This window comes from Ambystoma mexicanum, chromosome 4p (genome assembly GCF_040938575.1).
Source record: "Ambystoma mexicanum isolate Mex_15411 chromosome 4p, UKY_AmexF1_1, whole genome shotgun sequence".
NCBI lineage: Eukaryota > Metazoa > Chordata > Amphibia > Caudata > Ambystomatidae > Ambystoma > Ambystoma mexicanum.
This window is the reverse complement of record NC_090927.1, coordinates 384261500-384279990: the sequence shown is the minus strand read 5'-3', so window position 1 is coordinate 384279990 and position 18491 is coordinate 384261500. Positions and strand designations below refer to the sequence as shown.

At 46.6% G+C, this 18491-nt stretch overlaps 1 protein-coding gene across 2 annotated transcripts in view; it reads right to left on the bottom strand.

Moving 5' to 3' along the window:
- The window catches only part of SMC6 (structural maintenance of chromosomes 6), a 2412589-nt gene that overhangs the window by 1024897 nt on the left and 1369201 nt on the right, over positions 1–18491 (bottom strand). For both annotated transcript variants that reach the window (XM_069605927.1, XM_069605928.1), the window contains one exon: positions 2250–2410. In XM_069605927.1, coding sequence (XP_069462028.1) covers positions 2250–2410 — 161 coding nt within the window. The remainder of the gene's footprint in view (positions 1–2249; positions 2411–18491) is intronic.

Below are 18491 nucleotides of genomic sequence, written 5' to 3'. Positions count from 1 at the left end.
AGTATGGGCTCCGGCCCCAGAAGTCGTCGTGGACAATGCAGAAGGTCTTGAACTTGATCCTTGCAGCCAGTGGATGGATTTCGGAGCCGGGGCGATGTAGGCCCTGGGCTTGAGGCCAAGTATAAGTCTTGCAGCCCTGTTTTGGATCAGTTGCGGAGGGGAGCGTTAGGTAGATTGAAAAAGAGGCTTTTGCAATAGTGAAGCCTAGAGAGAACCAGGGCTCTGGAGACTGATCTTCTGGGGGAAGGTGAGGAAAGGTAGAATACCTCTGAGGAGGTGCAGTTGGAAATGGGACTTTTTAGAGACGGCCGTGATGTGTGGAGAGCAGGAGAGAGTGGAGTTGAAGAGGACCCCAAGGTTTTTTGCCTCACAAGGGTGGTGATGGCGCAGGACCAAGGGAAGCCAGGGCGTAGTGGGGGGGCTGAAAAGGCCAGGGGGGATGGCCAGTTTTATGAAAAGGACAAGGGGGGTGAAAAGACCAGGGCGGGTGAAAAGGCCAGAGGGGTGGGGGGTGAAAAGGCCAGGGGTGGCAGAGGTGGTAGGTGGGTTTGTTTTTAGAAAAAGTCAAAGGGGTTGGGGGTGGATAGATAAAGCCTGGGGGGGCTAGAGAAGGCAGTGGGGGAGGGTAGAAAACCCCAGCTGGATAGGTTGTTCGGTGGGTAGAAAAGGCTGTGGGTGGGTAGAAAAGGCTCTGGGTGGGGGTGTAGGGTGGGTCAAGAAGGCCCTGGGTGGGGGTGAAGGGTGGGTCAAGGTGGTCATGGGCATTGGAGAAGGCAGTAGCTGTGTGTAGAAAGGCATACTCAGGAGGACATAAAACAGATCTGCAGTCATATGTAGCACAAAACAATATGAAATGACTGCTCAGCTAGGAAATGGAAAGCCCGGCACCAGACTTGCTTCTTACAAAGCTGCTGATTTGAGCAAATATTTTTAGGTAAATTCAAATTGGGTAGTTGAGTTATGTGTCAGTTTCAGGCCGTGGCATTGCCCGTTGCTATGACAACCATATATTCTCAGCTCAGAACCCTCAATTCCCTCTCTTCTGTAACAATGGTTTTGACAGTTTTGTGGCTGTAGGGAGGGGGGGGCTTCGGAAGAAGTCCCACTGACCACATGAATAGTAGACAAACCATGGCTGCAATCAAAAAGATAAGGGGTCCCAAAAAGTGAGGAAAAACCCCAACAATTGAATTCTGACCTAACATCCATTAGCACTGTTCAGTCATAGGGGCATTTCTAGTCTTCTCAACATTCTGATAAACATCAGTGAAAAGACACCTGCTACGAGTCTCCAGCACAGCAACCACATAAAGGTGTCCAGGCTTTTACTGAATTTGTTTACAGCAGTATTTCTTACCACCTTTTTCACCAAATGTTTGACACAAACATGCTGGTGGAGAAGGGGTTTGGATGAGGCATTATGGTATTGAAGAGGGTGGTGAGGGTGTCCTCCTGCATTTTTAGAGCAAAAAGAAGCAGTAGTAAAAAATACCCAAGTGTAAAATCAGCAGTAAAAACACACAGAACCCCCAAAAGAATTGCTCAGTGGTCTAAGGGTATTGTGAAAGTACATTCTAAAAGCAGGGCTCTGTGTGGAGTATTTGTTCATCTGTGCTCCAATATCATTGCTGTAAATTAAAAATGTAAGCACACACTTCTTTGTGCCTATTGGCACTATCATGTACACCATAGTTTAGATTTAACTGGTTACGCAGGAAGATTACATGGAAGGGTGTGGGGATAATGATTATCTGCTCTTCGGGGAAAGTAACCATGTGGATTCCAAGCAGTTTAATTGCGCCTCGGGTCTCATGGGACTAAGGAAACACATACAGAGAATCAAATATAAACAGGGCCCGTATTAATCACCTGGAGGCCTGAAAGAGAGCAGCAGGTATCAAAGAAAGGCACACGTTTGAATTGCCAGCATCTACTACTTTTCAAAATCAAAATGCTTGAGAGGCCTCACTTCAGAAATCTTTAAACATACATGTTTGAAATACGAGCACAATTTGTCAGAAATTGCATAAGTCAATAGAGTTCAGTGTTGCAGAATGAAGGAATTGAATACAAAGTATTCTAATCACATCAGTTTACTAGGCACATTTGTGGATTCACAGTTATCTATGCAATGCTGCTTTGTGTTACACTGTAAGGTGCAATTGATATTTTCAAGGCATTAACTAATTGTAAAAATAAAAACATCCATTAGAGATGTAATAACTCTAATACATGACTTTTTCACTAACCTTATTTCTACATCTACATCTCCACCAAGGTATTTAGCTCTGTTGTTATCAGATGAATAATAGCGGTTTGAAAACACTTGATCACCTTCACCAGTAAATGCTTCCCTGCAATTTCTTGGAGGATTTCCTTTTTGCATTACATCACGAGCTGCAGTGTTACTCTAAAGAATAGATAAAAAACATCACATTTTGTGTAAGATCCACTAATGGGTTAGTCCATATTGGATAAAAACATAAGATGCAAACCAGCAGGCAGCACACTGGATGTGACCATTTGCTCCCATGTATAGTGTTTATTAAATAAACAAAAGTGCATTAAAAAAATGTATAGCAACAAGGGCAAAGCAGGTCACAAACGATATATACAGTTAAAATAACAGAGCCACTTACCCTGAAGCTGAAAAAAAAAATAAGCTACTTACTGCAGTCCACATTTGCATTGTCCCCATACTCACAGGATGTCCAGAGACAGCATGAATAGAATGGCTTTCTTTTTTTTTCAAAATATTTTTATTGAAACATCAATACACATTGAATTCATTAGCAAAAAAAAACCAGTGGCAATCTTACTTGATTACAATTCGGCAGTAACCAACCCAATGACGCTCGTCCATTGAGTCGTCTGTCGAAATTCATACATTTGTCACTGTGCTTCCAACTTCAATTAATTTAAAACCATGCGTAAACGTTTCATTTTAACATCTTTGTAATTCTATTGGTAAATGTATTTCATGAGTACCCTTGTCGCTTTGTGTTCTGTAGCATCTTTCATTGAGGAGAGAAAAGGAATACGAGGAGAGAGAAGAGAAAGAACGAGAGCGAAGGAGAAAAAGGAAAAAAAAAAAAAACACCTTCACCAGAATCACCCTAACTTCCAGGTATTTCCCCCGGTGCCCTGCAGCGCTTATCTAGATGGTATTTCATGTATTCATAACCTTCTCCCCAAGGGAGAGTGCAGCATATTGTTTCGACAAACACATTCATGTCAGCTGATAACTTAAGATTGCTGTCTGCCTCCTATGTCTTCCTTTATGCATGACAGTAATGGATTTGAGGGGTTATTACACATTTTTATAAATAATTCCACCCTCTTTTTTCAATACGAATGACTTCAGGGAAAGGATCCCTAACTCCAACCTAAGAACTGCCATGGGTATACATTGGGGGAGACCCAATAGCCTCATCCAAAATGTACCCTCGATGATCTGAAGCCACCCAAGCTTCATATTGATCAACACCTCCAGTGTATATGTTATCATGGGTACAAGACACTGGATATATAATTGACACGCCCCCCCACCCCCAAATGGAATATCCACTTTGGTTACACGTTAATTGATAGATCATGGCCGTCAGTTGAGACGCCTTAACTTTACGGACTTGTATGCAGGAATCGTAGTTGCCCTTACTATCATATTCTACTCCTAAATATTTATAAGAGTGGGTGTACTGTATTTCGACTGTCCTTATACACATACGTGGCCGTGCCACCTTGCCAGATGTGTACAGCATGAGTTCGGTCTTGTTATGATTAATTACCAACTCATTTGATTCCACATACTGCCAGAGCCGCTCTGCCGATCTAAGTAGCCCACTAAAAGTATGATCAAAGATCACAAGATCCTCTGCGTATGCCAATCATTACACAGTGTCTCGTACCGATTTTAGGTGGACAATTGTGGGCTCTCTGGATGTGTTCAGGGATATCTGAAATAAAGAGGTTGTACAGCAGGGGAGCAGTGACGGATCCCTGTTTTACACCTCTATTTTGTTTGATTGGCCTGGTCATAGTGCCTCTGCTGTCTAATTTAAGTTGGACAGAGGTGTTGGTATGGAAGAGCTGTAAGTAGTGAAGTATGCCTTCAGGACAGGCCATAGCTTTCAGTTTGTACCAGATTTTCTCTCTATTCACTACATCGAATTCCGCCTTGAAGTCGACATATAGGGCATAGAGTGGTGGGCTGTTAGGTTACATTGCTTTGTTTCGTAGAGCATCCTTTATTAGTAAATTATGAGACGTAGAGTACCCGGTCCTAAAGCCGCTCTGAAAGCGATCAAGGACCCCAACTTTGTCTACCCAAGATTGTAATGCTTGTAAAATCAAGGAGGCAAACATTTTGCCTGTGCAATCGAGCATAAACAAACGATAATTTCCGGGGTCTGTTTTATTCCTTTTTTGAGCACTGGTACTAAAATAGCAGTCTGTCTTGATTCAGGGATTGTTCCCTCTGTTAACATTTTCTCAATTAATATTTTCAATAGGCTAGCCCAAAATTGAGGATTGCTTTTCATGACCACATTAGATAGTCCATTGGGTCCCGGTGTCCGGGATGATTTTCAGTTTACTGGTTTTGTTAAGGAGTTCCTCCATAGTGACTGCAAACAGGGGTGGGAGGGGGGTAACTTGGTTTTTACTATTCATTACAGTCCCAGAAGTGTTCTCTGTACCATTACGACTTTTGATGAATGAAACCCACTCTTGGGCACCAATGGGGTTAATCATAGGAGTCATCCTACTTCCTCTTGCCTCCCCCAGTAGTGCCCATATATTACGGGTATTTCTGGTTATATATGACATGATATGGCATTTATAACGCGCCTATACACAAGTGTTTCAAGGCGCAACGAGGCAAGGGGGGAAACAAAGGGAGGACAGACAGCGATCCTACTAGACCAAGTGTCATTCAGATCGTGCAAGTGCATGGGAAGGGGGGAAAAGGAAAAGTGCGCGGGGGAAGGGAGAGGGGAAATTGCAGTACATGGAAAAAAGTGGATTAAGAAAATAAATAAACGGCCAGCTGGTGGCAAGTGCAAGGAAGTTCATGGTGCATAATATTTTAACCATATGTTGCCACCATTCTAGTTTTTTAGATTTTGTCGGCAATTTTAACCATTGTCGATATTTGTTTTTTAGATTCCTGATGTTATGTATTGATATCAATGATCGACCGGTTGCTCCGAGTTTGCGAATGTCCCCTCTGAGCTTACGTTTAGCATCTCTTATTTCTTTGTCATAGGGGGCTTCACTCATCAAGTTTTTAAACATAAGGGGTGCTCTATTAGCAGCATGTCTGCCAGCAAAGGCACACATCCACCTTTCTATTTCCTCTATTGGCATAGCATTAAAGATATATGCACAATTCATATCCAACTCACCAATGGCTTGAGCAGCTTTTGGATGTTATTTTCAGACCATGCTACCCGATTTGCAGAATGGTTTACTAGAAGATTGCCAGTGTTGATAATCTTAGGGGAGTGGTTGATTGCACCTATGTTCGTGATTAATGGTTCATGATCACTCCCTACATTTTCGAGTATTTTCATGTCACTTACAATGGATGCCACCTAACAGCTGGTGAAGATATAATCAAGGGTACTTCGAGAGGCACCACACTTCCAAGTATTCTTACCTAGCCTATCGTTGTGGGTGCGCCCATTCATAATTTTCGAGTCCCCAATATCTGAAAAAACTCGACCAGCAATCTCCCTCCATGTCATCAATGTTATGTTCCATGTAGCTATAGGGATATAGTAGTGAATTAGTAGCAGTATCACTGCCCCCTTTCATGTAGCAATTAAGATCACCTGCAAGAATGATGAAGTGAATTTTAGTATCATGCTTCCACTGACCTAAAAGTTCATGCAATGCATCTTGGATCAATCCTCTGTGATTTGCCCGAGGCGCGTTATACAGGTTAACTAACAAAATGTTTTCCTAGCTCTCATTTACCATAATGGTGACTTCCACAGCACTGATATAGTCTTCATAGGGAGTTACAATCTTTCTACTTGCTATTGAATTAGCAATCACAATTAACAGCCCCATGAGGCCTCCAATGCTGCCCCTTTTTTGCTATTGCTTTCTTGGCTGCAGCTCGTTTAGCCATACGTCGCTGCTTCCTAGAGAAGAAAATGGCTGCATTTTCAATAGGTTCTGAGTTTATCTCTTCGTTCACTGGATGATCATGATCCTCATGCTCAATCACTGATGGGTGATTGCTGGTTCTTCGATCTCCTCTGCTGTCCTTGGGTCCGGCAAGCCGAGGTGGAGAACTGTATTTACATGAATTCTCCCACAAAGCTTCAGTAGAATTCTTTGTGCAAACTGCAAAGAGAACATGGAAGCCTGCAGTTCTACTATTGCTGTTGAGTTGGAATGGGATGTCTCACTTGGACTAGTCTTGTCTAGTCGTCCTGTGTCCTAAATGTCAATGAAGTTGGGCTAGGCCGACAGCCAACCAGTTTCTGGGATTCATGGCGAGCTATTTACAGGGTTCACTGCCTGCTCTTCCATCGTGATTGCTGGCGAGCCGTTTGCTGGATTCGATTCCTGCGCTTCCATCGTGGTTGCTGGCAAACTGTTTGCTGGGTTCAATACCTGTGCTTTGTGGGATGTTTCAACCCACGCATCCAAGCCATACAACATCATTGTGCATTACTGACATGGGAAACATCATAATGGCTGCCGGAAAGCATGCTGCCCGCTCAAAACCAGCCAAAAATGCACAGTAAAAATCTAAAGAATAGGCTGCCACCCACCTTTGCCTATATTAGTGAGCACAGGAGGTCACTGCCTAAAACCACCATTGGGCTACACACACAGTAGCCTGAAACCATTTGGGAATAGCAATACTGATTGCTAAAAGCAGCCCAGAGTTGTGGGCTACTAGGGCGTATCCCCTTGGGTGTAGACCCAATAGTTGAACCTTGTGGCTCATCAGCGCAGTCCCTGGTAGGACCTCGAGACCCCTCGGCCTGACGACCGGTAGCTATTGCAAGTAGCCTTGGTACCTGACCTGGTACCAGGACCAGAAAGGTCCCTCCAGCTCCTACGCTTCCTGGGGAAGGAGTCGCTTTTGCGGGGTATGTGGTGCGTACAGGCGCCCCCTCGGACATCTGTCCGGTACTAGGGCATGGCCCCTCGGGCGTAAACCCGGAAATAGTCCTTCAGCGTAGTGTCTGGTAGGATCTGGCAACCCCTCTGCCTGATGGCTAGTAGCTCTATCAGCCTCGGTACCTGCACGGGTACCAGGACCTGAAAGGTCCCTCCTGCTCTTGCGCCTCCTGGGGTAGGAGTCGCCTTTGCGGGGTACCGGGTACGTACAGGTGCCGCCTCGGATCTCTGTCCGGTACTAGGGTGTAGCCCCTCGGGTGTAGACCTGGTAATAGAGCCTTGTGGCCCTTTAGCGCAGTCACTGGTAGGATCTAGCGACCCCTCGGCCTGGCGGCCGGTAGCTGTAGTAGCCTCGATACCTGCACTGGTACACAAACCTGAAAGTTCCTTTCCGCTCTAGGTGCGGATGAAAACAGTGCCCCTACCTTGGGCCTGGACTTGTCCTGATGAATTCCTTTGAGTCCTCTGGAGGCAAACCTCCGACAAGCTCCCTCAGGCTAACCTGTTCTTCAGAGCATGTTATAAGTGCGTTAAACACAGTACATGACTCCCAGCCGTGGTCAGGGCCAAGGCAGTGGAGGCAGAGAGCGTGGGGGTCAGACGTAGGGAAAAGTCCGATGCAGGCTGAACACCTCCTGCTGGAGACTGCTGACACAGTGTCACAGAGAAGTCCTTTGGATTTCTCTTAAGGTGTAAATACCTTTTCTTGGGTAAACAACTGTTCCCAAGAGTAGTAATGTGAAATTGACTTTACTTACCTGTTTTTCCTGTGTAGATCCAGTACAGCCCATCTTAGGTGGAAGTACTGGGGGTAACATAGTAGCCCCTTTTCCTACTTACTCGTGTAACATTGTTTATGTTACCCTCACTACATATAATGGCTGGTGGCAGTGGTTTAATTTTCCTACTATTGTGCGTTTTTACTGCATACTTAATCCTCAGCTGCAGTATTGCACCCAAGGGTGCCCATTTTTGTCAAAATGGCCCCAGTCTTCTATATTCGCCATTTCTTGCTTGTGAGGTATTTCTTGGGTTTTACTCTGCGCGCCAAACCAGGTTTAACCCCTTTATTCGTTTAGCCGTTGGCGGGCTTCACTGCTGAAGCCCGCCTCTGGCTCCAGTGTGTCTGGCAGGGCAGGAAACGAGGGAGGTGCCCGAAACTCCCTGTGCTTAGTCTCCTAGGTTACCTGAATGCACATAACGGTGATTGGCTGGCTGTCCTTGGAGTACAGCCACCCTGCTGTGCGAGTGACAGCTAGGCTGTGCCTGAATCGGAGACACCTGCATGAAAGGCAAGGTCTCTTGAACAGAAGGCAGAGTCGACCACTGGACGAAAGATCCAAACAAAGAAACTGGAAGAGAAGCTTGCTGCATCCTCCTGGACTGTTGGTTTGCCCGGTTAAGCCCTGCTGCAGTGCTGAAGCTCTGAATTTTGTGTCGAACGGACAACTTCTTCCCTTGGGTTGGTGGGACCAACTGACCCCTAAGACGAACTTTGCTGGAACCCCTCTCCCTGCTGGCTGTACTTCCTTGCTGCTGCTGCTGGATCCGAGTGCCAGGGGTCAGAAACACCAGTAACGAGTGCATCATCTTTAAGCCGGACCCAAGCTCCAGGAAGATCCCGAGGACCCTCCCGAAGCCGGATGACCCAAGCCTGAGCCACCTCAACAGAGTGCTGAACCCCAGAAGCAAGGGAAGCCCACAAGGTGTCCAAGAACCGCGGTGGCGAGTGCAGTTGATTTGGAAAGAGCCCTTTGCCGCTGCCGACCTTCAAACTGCAGTGCAGAAGTACTCCCTCTTGTCTCCACGACTGAGGCCCAAGAACCCAGGAACTGCAGGACTGCAACCTGAACAGAAGCCACCTGGATCCTTTTCTTTCGACCTAAGGTACTGTCTTGACTAAAGGGGTACTTACCTTTTTTGGTCTGTAGCTGGTCTGTCTTACTGGAGACTTGCAGTAGCTGTATTTACTGCAGAGTTTCTTGCAGCTCTGCTTTCACAAGCCTTACAGCTTGTGACCCAACAGTGATTCTTTTCTACAAGCTCTCTACATAACATTGTGCAAGACATTTGTTCTTTCTACAAGAAGTGCCTCAGCTACCTAGATATGGTTTCAATTCACATTGGCTGTCCTAGCTCCCTGCAGACTCTTCTGACTCACTTTTTGTTTAACTGTCCCTCAGAGTTGGTACACATGTTACTTGTATTGCTGGGAAATGGTTAACCTATACTTCATTGGGGGATTGTAAAGTACTCACCTGTTCAGAGAACTGGTTAACCTTTTTCATTCCCTAACCTTTTCCTTTTCCACAATCTCAGTACTGCATTTAAGTGTCAAAGTGATGTATTGAAGCCACCCAGGGGTGTAGGAAGTGTGTGTGTGTGTGTTGTGACATCCCAAAAGGGCATCTACTTACTGAACTTAAAACTGAGGAAGTGTATTTTATTTTTGATTATTGCCTTTCTAAAGAAGGATTATTTAAAAACTGACTTAAATAATTATTTTACTTGAAAACCTTGAATATAAGTGTTATTTGAATACTTTTATTTGTGAACCTCCACCTCTACAGCTCACATGTAACTCTCTTGAGATAAGTGTGGCTGCGCAGTCACTGTACCAACTTGTGTAGTACAAACCTATACCAATAGTTGGGTTATCTATTGCCAAGACGACAAGGCTGGTGTAGTCTCCCACAGGGTTACTACTTACAATCTTGCCTAACACATTTATAGGCTACTAATTAGCAAAACAGAAGGAGGGGGTAGCCAGTATTTTTGGAACATTACTATATGCATTCTTCCCTGTTACACCAATAGCTACCCTTCAATAAAAAATGGAGGTTTGGCCTGCTATATGTACGCAGCCCCGTTAGTGCACAATAGGGGACCCAAGTACCAAATTGGGGCCCCTTTGTTTTTTTGTCATTACTGGCGTGGTTGTTCTTTTTCAGCCCTTCTACCATTCTGGGAGGGAGAGGCCTGTGTTTGTGTCTTGGCCTTGGCAGGAACCCTTGGGTGTCCCTGCCTAGGCTCCAGAGTGACTGGGCAGGCAGCAAGTGGGCGAGGAGTTTTCCACCCCCTGTCCATTGTCTGCCAGAGTGCCTGAATAGAACGAGCTCCCACTGGGGGTCTGGCTGTGCCGATTGGACAGCCAAATGCCACGTTCTGTAAAACACGAGAGAGATTGCCAAGGAGTGTGTGCTGGAACTGTATACAAGCTAAGGCACCTGGAGTGAAAAGCAAGTCGGCCACTGGAATCTGAAGTAACCGAAGAACACGACTACCATAGATGTCTGCAGACCGTTTGCAACACCGTGAAGCGACCACAGCTGTCCTGAACCTGTTGTCTGAGCAACAGAGGAGCTCCAAAGAGGACGACTCCTTCCCCTTGGCTGATGGGAACAACCAGTCCAAAGACAAACTTTGAAATGAGCCATCACCCGAGGTCCTGTGAGTTTCCAGAGCTGTGGAACCCAAATACCAGGAGACCTGCTGCCCATTTCGAGTGCATCATCATGGAAAAGCTGAATCCGTCCAAATCTTTGGTGATCCCTCAAGCACACTCCTCCAATTCAACTCGGCAAGAAGCCCTCATCAGAGTGCAGGAAGCAAAGAATATTGACAGGCGAATCGTGTCCTTTGTTGGTGGTGCAGAAAAGGCACCAAAACGGCAGAGTAAACCAAGAAGTTGTTGAAAGTCGTGCCCCAGGTCCTCCCTCAAGACTGCTGCTGAGAGATCTCATCCATTGTCCTGCCTTCGGCCATCAGACCAAGGAATCCAGAGGTCGGGTCCAGAGCTGCAACATCGCAGATTTAAAATAAAACGTGTAAGAGTTTCTTTGATGTGCAGGTCTAGCTAAGGTTCAGTGAGTGTACTTACCTACAGCTCACATCTTCCTCTTAAAATGAGCTTAACTGCTCTGCCACTCTACCAAGGCCCTGAGTGAGTTGGTACAGACTGATACGAAGAGTTGGAGATCTACAAACCACTGGGATAGCTTACTAAAATCTTACTACCAGTAAGACTTTAGGAAAACGCCCGTAACAGATTTGCACAGGTATGAGCCACTGCATGGGTCACTGAGCCACAGTGAGGTCTCCGTTGGTGGATAGGATGGGGGCATGGAGCATCTACAGGGTGGACTCTGAGCTAGACGGCAGTGTGGCAGAACTCGAAGACGAAAACAAACGTAACCTCAGAGGTTTTGGTATGACCAAGAAAGTTGAAGGATCAGATCTTATGACCTAGATTATAAAATTGCTCCCACCCACCATACAAATCACTTCCGCATCTCCGGTGGAGAACCAAAGAGAGCACCGGGTTGGCACAGGTTTAACACTCATAGAATCAAACACAGACCCATAATTACCTGCCTCTTGTGCTACACTCAGAAAGTTTAGATCCTAGAGGCCTTCAACCAAAGCAGTGTTAAGGTGGCATCCATTTCTATAACGCATTTCTATAACGCAAGACTTCTCCAAACAGAGCATGTTTAACCCAAAGAATGTTCTTTCTGATGGATGTTCCTCCCACTGATTCCTTATCTATGATATCCCTATTGCAGCACAGCTGTTCTCCAGAAACATGTCCGCCATCAGGATGCAAAGCACAGCTCAGGGTCCGCTCTGCCCGAGGCTTCCAAGATACCAAGCTCATTTTCAGGCTACCCCTCAGCCTCCTCCTATCCATCCCTCATCTCTGACTGACTGTCTATCTGCTATCCAGGAGTGGTGTGACGCCAATGACCTCTGCCTAAATGCCAGTAAGACAGATTCTACTCATCGGCACACCCACTCCCTCCTTCCCTGCAGCTCTAGCCGGCCTCTCTTGACCCTCTTCCTGCTCCCACCTGCAAGGCTAAAAACCTTGGGGTCATCTTCGACTCCACACTCTCCTTCCCTTCTCACATCTCGGACGTCTCTAAGAAGTCACGCTACCAGCTGCACCTCCTCAGAGGTATTCTTCCTTTACTCTCCGTCCCCCAGAAGCTCACCATCTCCAGAGCCCTGGTTCTCTCTAGGCTGGACTATTGCAACAGCCTCTATCTAAAGCTGCCTGCCTCTACTCTCCGTCCTCTGCAACTTATCCAAAACAGGACTGCAAGACTTGTCCTTGGCCTCAAGGCCAGGGATCGTATCTCTCCAGGACTGAAATCTATGCACTGCCTCCCAAAACCCTCTGCATTGTCCACAAGGCCTTCTGGGGCATGGGGCTGCAATACCTTCAACTCCCTCTTCCCAAAAACCTTCCTTCTCGGGCTCTTCGCTCATCTGCCTCCAACTTCCTCAGAGTTAGTAGCTTCTCCAAGCAACAAATTGGTGGTCGATCTCTCTCTTCGGCAGGAGCCTCCCTCTGGAACAGCCTTCCTGCCTCCCTGAAACTTGAGAACCATCTCCGGTTCCGGAAACACCTCAAAACCTTCCTCTTTGCTTCTTCTTTCTCTGCCTCTCTCCCCTGCTGAAATTCCTGGCTGAAACTGCACTGGTTACCTGGCCACTCTTTCTGATTTTGGGGCCAGGCCCCGCTTTTTGCATTCCTTCCCTGCCTCCCTGGCAACCCCCGCTCCTAGGGACTGTTTTCTATATACCTGCAGTCCCCCTACCAGCACTTATGTTCTGCTCCTACCTTGCACTTGCACCCATTTGCCCGCTTTTATTTATCTTATTTATTCTTCTATCCCATGTACTGCACTTTCCCCTCTCCCTTCCCCTAGGCACTTTCCCCTTTCCCCCTACCCTTGCACTTGCGCAATCTGAATGACACCTGGCCTAGTAGGATCGTTGTCTGTCTTCCCACTGTTTTCCCGTCCCTTGCCATGTCGCGCCTTGAAACACTTGTGTATAGGCGCGTTATAAATGCCATATCATAACATCATAAGTGCCGGACAGGAAGGCGGGGACAGTATATGTAGCGGCATAGCACCGTGACCAGAGTTCCATCCCTTTTCTCTAGCACTTCAATGCTGAGGAATCATAGAACCCATGGTGCAATAACATCCTGCAAAGAGGGGCAGATAGGAAGGGTGATGAGGAATCAGTGGGAGTAAGATACACCAGAAAGAACATTACAGAGAGGCAAGTAATTTGTTCTTCTAATGGATTCTTTCCTCCCACAAATTCCTCATCTATTATAGACTCCCAAAGCAGTATGAAAACATGGAGGATCGAGGAAGCAAGAGCACCACCTAAACCAGAAAACCCTGGAGGATTGCCCTACCAAAACAGGCTTCCTGGCCCACAATGGAATTCAAGCAGTAATGCTTAGCAATTGTGTGCAAGGACACAAACGTTACCGCCTGGCCAGTCTACAGGACTGGTACTCCCCACCTCAAACCTCCAACCCCTTGCAGGTCAGAGGTGGCAGCCACTCCCCTGGTAGAATGAGCCGAGACCTTTCAGGCACATTCTTACCAGCCAGATGGAAGCATTCGGAGATGCAGAGAATTATCCACCTGGACTGGGGTGTTTGGTCACCGCCCTGACAGCATGGACACACGCGTAACCAAGGAAAAGCTTGTCATCTTCCCTGGTCTCTCTAGTACAAGAGAGTAGAACTTAAGGGCATGTACCAGGGCCAGCCGATGGAATCGTTCCTCCGTTTGGAACAGAAGTTGTAGGGAGTTCTTGGTTTTCCACTGACATCTTGGAGCATAGAAAAACGAAAATATCAACCGAAAGACAATGGAGGAATAACCCGTCCCTCGCCACTTAACATCTTGCTGCTGCAGACTACAAAAACACTATTCTAGCAGCCAAAAACTTGAATTATGAACACAGGATCATTAACGCGAAATCCGACAAAAAATAACTGTTTCGCATTTTACAAGACGTAGATGGCAGCAAAATCCTAGTGAATGCGGCACATGTCAGTGACACATGGAGTCAAAAAATTCAAGATGGTTTCTCAGCTAAAATCAAGAATCACCAATCAATTAGTAATCGCAGGTCATCTGCAGTTGACAACACTATTCATATACTCAATAAGGAGGCCCTTACGACCAACCCAGAAATTCCCGTTCCAGAATCTAGCCAGTGTCCTATTACTCAAGAGTCCCTTATTGAAATTGTGAATGGGATTAAACCCACTATATGTGCTAGTGACAAATGCCCTGCAGTTATCATAAGGGACTCGATATTTTGCCTCTCCCCACTGATAACCAGGATTACCAATTCTTCTTTTAATAACTTGTGCGGCCCTCAAAGTCTAAAAGAGGTTTGGATTACCCCCGTCCTAAAAAAACAACACTGGACCCAAAGGCTGTTGGTGATTATAGACCCATTACCAATGTCACCTTTTTAATAAAAAGCCTTGATAAAGCTGCCCATCTACAACTTCAAGATCATATTGAAAAAAAGAACCTGCTCAGTATCCGGCAATCTATTTCGTACCATGCACGGCACTGTAACAACCATGCTGGACATGCATGCCAAACTGGCCGAAATAGTCGAATGCGCCAGGATTGCACTCCGCATGTTACTAGGCCTTTCCGCAGCATTCAACTTGGTCGACCACATCTTATTGCTAGAAACACTGGGCAACCTTGCACACTGCTCAGAACCTAGCATTGCTTGGTTTGCCTCATTTCTAGCTTCTAGACGGGCCATAGCTGCCGTGGGAAGCTTGAAGGCCGAAACTGAGCTACTGTCATGCGGTGTTCCACATGGCACCTGTCTGTCGCTGACACTATTTAATATATAATCAAAAATTAGTCATCGGCGCCTGTCTATGAGAACGAACATGGTGCTGGACTGCTCATGTGGGTGGGACAAAGACTAATATGGAAATGGATATTTCCCATCTGTGAAAGGTACAGTGAGCTAAAGTGTGGCTGCTGACTCGAGTGGGTACCTTCCCAAAGAACAGGTCAATGGGCCGTGTTCGTTCTCGAAGAGGGGCGCCTATGGACTATATTTTCACTATTTAATATATACATGCACCCTCTCTTTGACCAGCTGGAGAGCATCAGCGTTACTTATACCAATTAGGCTAAAGACACTCAGCTGGTCATTGAGCTTTCGGGGGACTGACACAGACTCTGCCCTTATTAATAACATCCATAACACGACTAAAGAGTGGATGTCAGTCAATTCCTTGGCTTTGAAAAAGGAAAAAACAGAGCTGATGATTGTTTGCGCTTGCCAGCGAAATAAAAAGCCTGAACTCAGATACAGCCACTTTTTCACCTCTGTCATACACCAGTCAGCCCTACTGTCAAAACCATAGGAGTCATTCTTGACACCAGATTGACCATGAAATATGTTCGGCATGAAAAATCACCTTGTGCCTATGTTAATAAAATGCTCCAATAAATCAAACCATATCCATCTTCACAACATCGTTCCTCCTTGGCTACCGCACTTGTCAACTCACGGTAGGATTATTTTAACAGTCTCCTTGTAGGTACATCCAAACAAAATTGAAAAAGCCTTCAAAACAGAATGGTGCAGTCAGAGCAGTTTGTAATCTAGGCCCATGTGAGCATGTTTCTGACTTAGGCAAAGCATTACACTGACTCCCTGTACGCCATTGCATTTCTCATAAAATACATACCCTGACCTACAAATGCATGGCCGATAGAGCCCCACAGTAACTTATCAACCAGCTCTCAAAAGCCCCTACAGGGCGTATCCTTCACTCCAATGGAGCAAATAAACTTTTTGTACCGAGACATAACTTGAAAAGCTTTGGTGACACTAGATTCCAGGTTTGCGCCCCAGTTTTGTGGAACTCCCTTACCGCTTATCTTGGTAAATTCCCAAGTATCGCCTGCTTTAAGAAAGCACTAAAAACATACTTGTTTAATTCCAAAGATTAGTCTGGTTTTTCCTCCTGATTCTCGGTTTGACTCCCTTTTCCCGTTAGACCTGTTTTCCTCTTCCTGCATACTGAGGCCTCCAGGCGTGTTGCGCATTACAACATTTAAACAAAATTAAAATAAGGGTGAAGTGGAGGAAAAAATACAGGTAGATGGATCTTCTGAGAGAGACGGAAACCAGAGACTACCTTTGGCATAAAGGAGGTTCTCACTTTCAACGTCACCTTCTCTTTAGAAAATAACAGGGAGGTAAAACAGACAGTGGGACTCATTAGAAGTATGGCTGTCCGGAACTAAGGCTCCCAGTAGCAACGTACCGGCACCTTTTCCGGACCGCCATATTACAGAAATGCCAGTACGGGCCACGTATCCCCCAGTAGGCCTGACCTGCTGGGTTTTCAGGCCCCTACCAGCATGGTTGTCATGGAAGCACCAGAACCGTTAGAAAGAGTGCTTCCGTGTCCCCATTTGCATGGAGTCCTATAGCACTCAATGGAAAGGGGGATGAACCGTTACAGCCGCCCTTATGATATCCCAGTGGCACCGGGATAACAGGCAGCGTTAAGTGTGTTACAGGGTTGCCAGTAACCCGTCGACTACCGGCAGGTTTTACCGGCAACCCCGTAAGGAGGCCCAATGCCTGGAGCTCACTCATCTATCTCGTAGAAGCGATGGCAACCAGATAATCACCTTAAGGGTGAGCAATCTAATAGAAAAGTAAGGAAGGGGCTCAAACGGAGCGCCCAGAAGAAACGTTAAAACCAAATTCTAATCCCACGCTCGAACCACAAACTGGCAGGGAGGAAACCGATTACACAAACCCTACAAGAACTGCATTACAGTGGGGTTTGTGAAAAAACTAGCCCTGTTCCAGTAACCTCTTGAAAACTAAACTAGTGGCGACGTAACTCTTTACAGTGCCAATATGCAAGCACGCCTGGGCCAACAACAGCAAACTCCAACACAGGGGATAGTGGACAGGATAAAGGATCCAAGTGCCTCTCCAGGCATCAAGATGAAAATGTACACCACCTGCAAGCATAAATCGATTTTATAGTGGTTCTCTGAGCTGAAAAGAGCACATTGAGCACATAGTCCGACAAGTCCCACCACTTGTATCTCAGCCTCCCAATAGTCAAGCATGAAGGCTCAGGCTTCTGAGGTTCGGGTGGAGGACCTACCCCTCTGAATGGGAGAGCAGGTTGACTCAACTCGGAAGGGGCCAGAGAGGGCAGATGACATGGCCAGTAACTCCAGATATCACAATCTCCGGGCCAAGTCAATCAGGATCATTGTGGTTCCGAGCAGGCGGAATCTCCTGAGAACCAGCGGAATGACAGGGATCGGCTGAAATTCAAAAAAGGAGGTTGAAAGTCCTTTCTGTCAGCATGCCCCCCCCCCAGAGGTCCCCGATGAGTAAATTCCCTGGCACACAAAAACCACACTTCCTGTTGACACTGGAAGTGAAGGGGTCCACTTGAGGAGAGCCCCAAAAGAAGATGATGATCTCCAGTCCTCCAGAACTTCCTGACAGAGCTCCCACTGATGGGACGAAAAAGTCTGTCTTCTCAAGGCATCCGCTGTGACAGTCTCTCGCCGGGACTAATGTGCTGACGCCAGAGACACTGTTCTCTCAACCGTAGTCGCATTGCTTTGATGCACTGAGGCAAGGACCCCACACCACTTCACTTGTTGAGGTGATGCATGGCCACTGTGTTTTCAATCGGGACAGCACTGTTTTGCGTTTCGTAGAGGGTGGCAAGCAACCAGGACCAGCCTGATCGCCCTCAGCTCCAGCATGTTGGTGTGTTTGAGACTCAGCGGGAGACCACAGTCTGCTCACTGTTAATTTTGACAGGTGAGCGCCCAAACCAGTCAGACGCATCCTTGACCACCGTCAACGGTGCCAATGTTGACGAAACAACGCGTCTTTCAGCAAGTTTTGCCGCATGCCCCACCACACAAGATCCTGAGCCAGAGGGTCAAAGACCGGCAAAGGATCCAACATATGACCCTGAAACTGCGACAATTGGTAATGAAGTCACTGAATATCATGCGCAACCTTGCCTCTGGCACCACTACGATGCATGAGGCCCAGACCGGAACTTGTCCCTGGGATTGGAAGACATGTACCATCCGAAAGATGTTCGCCACTCGATCCTAAGGTGGGAAGGCTCTGCACAGGCAAGTGTCCAAGACTGCACCAATAAATCGGAGGGACTGGTACAGCGAAACCCAAGATATTTTACAGGTTCAGGGAAAAGCTCAGGATGTGCAATAGAGTGCATGTGTGGAGTAGGTGCTCTGGCATTAATCGGAGCGAGCATGGATGAGCCAGATAGGGAAAGACATGAATGGCCTCTCGCTTCGTGAGGCTAACTGCCACCACTGCTATAAGCTTGGTGAAAAACCTGGGAACCGAAGAAAAAGCCTGAACGGCAGGACCTTGAACTCATAATGGTGGTGACCCACCACAAACCTCAGGTAATTCCTCTGCTTTTGATGTATCAGCACATGGATGTAGGCATACTG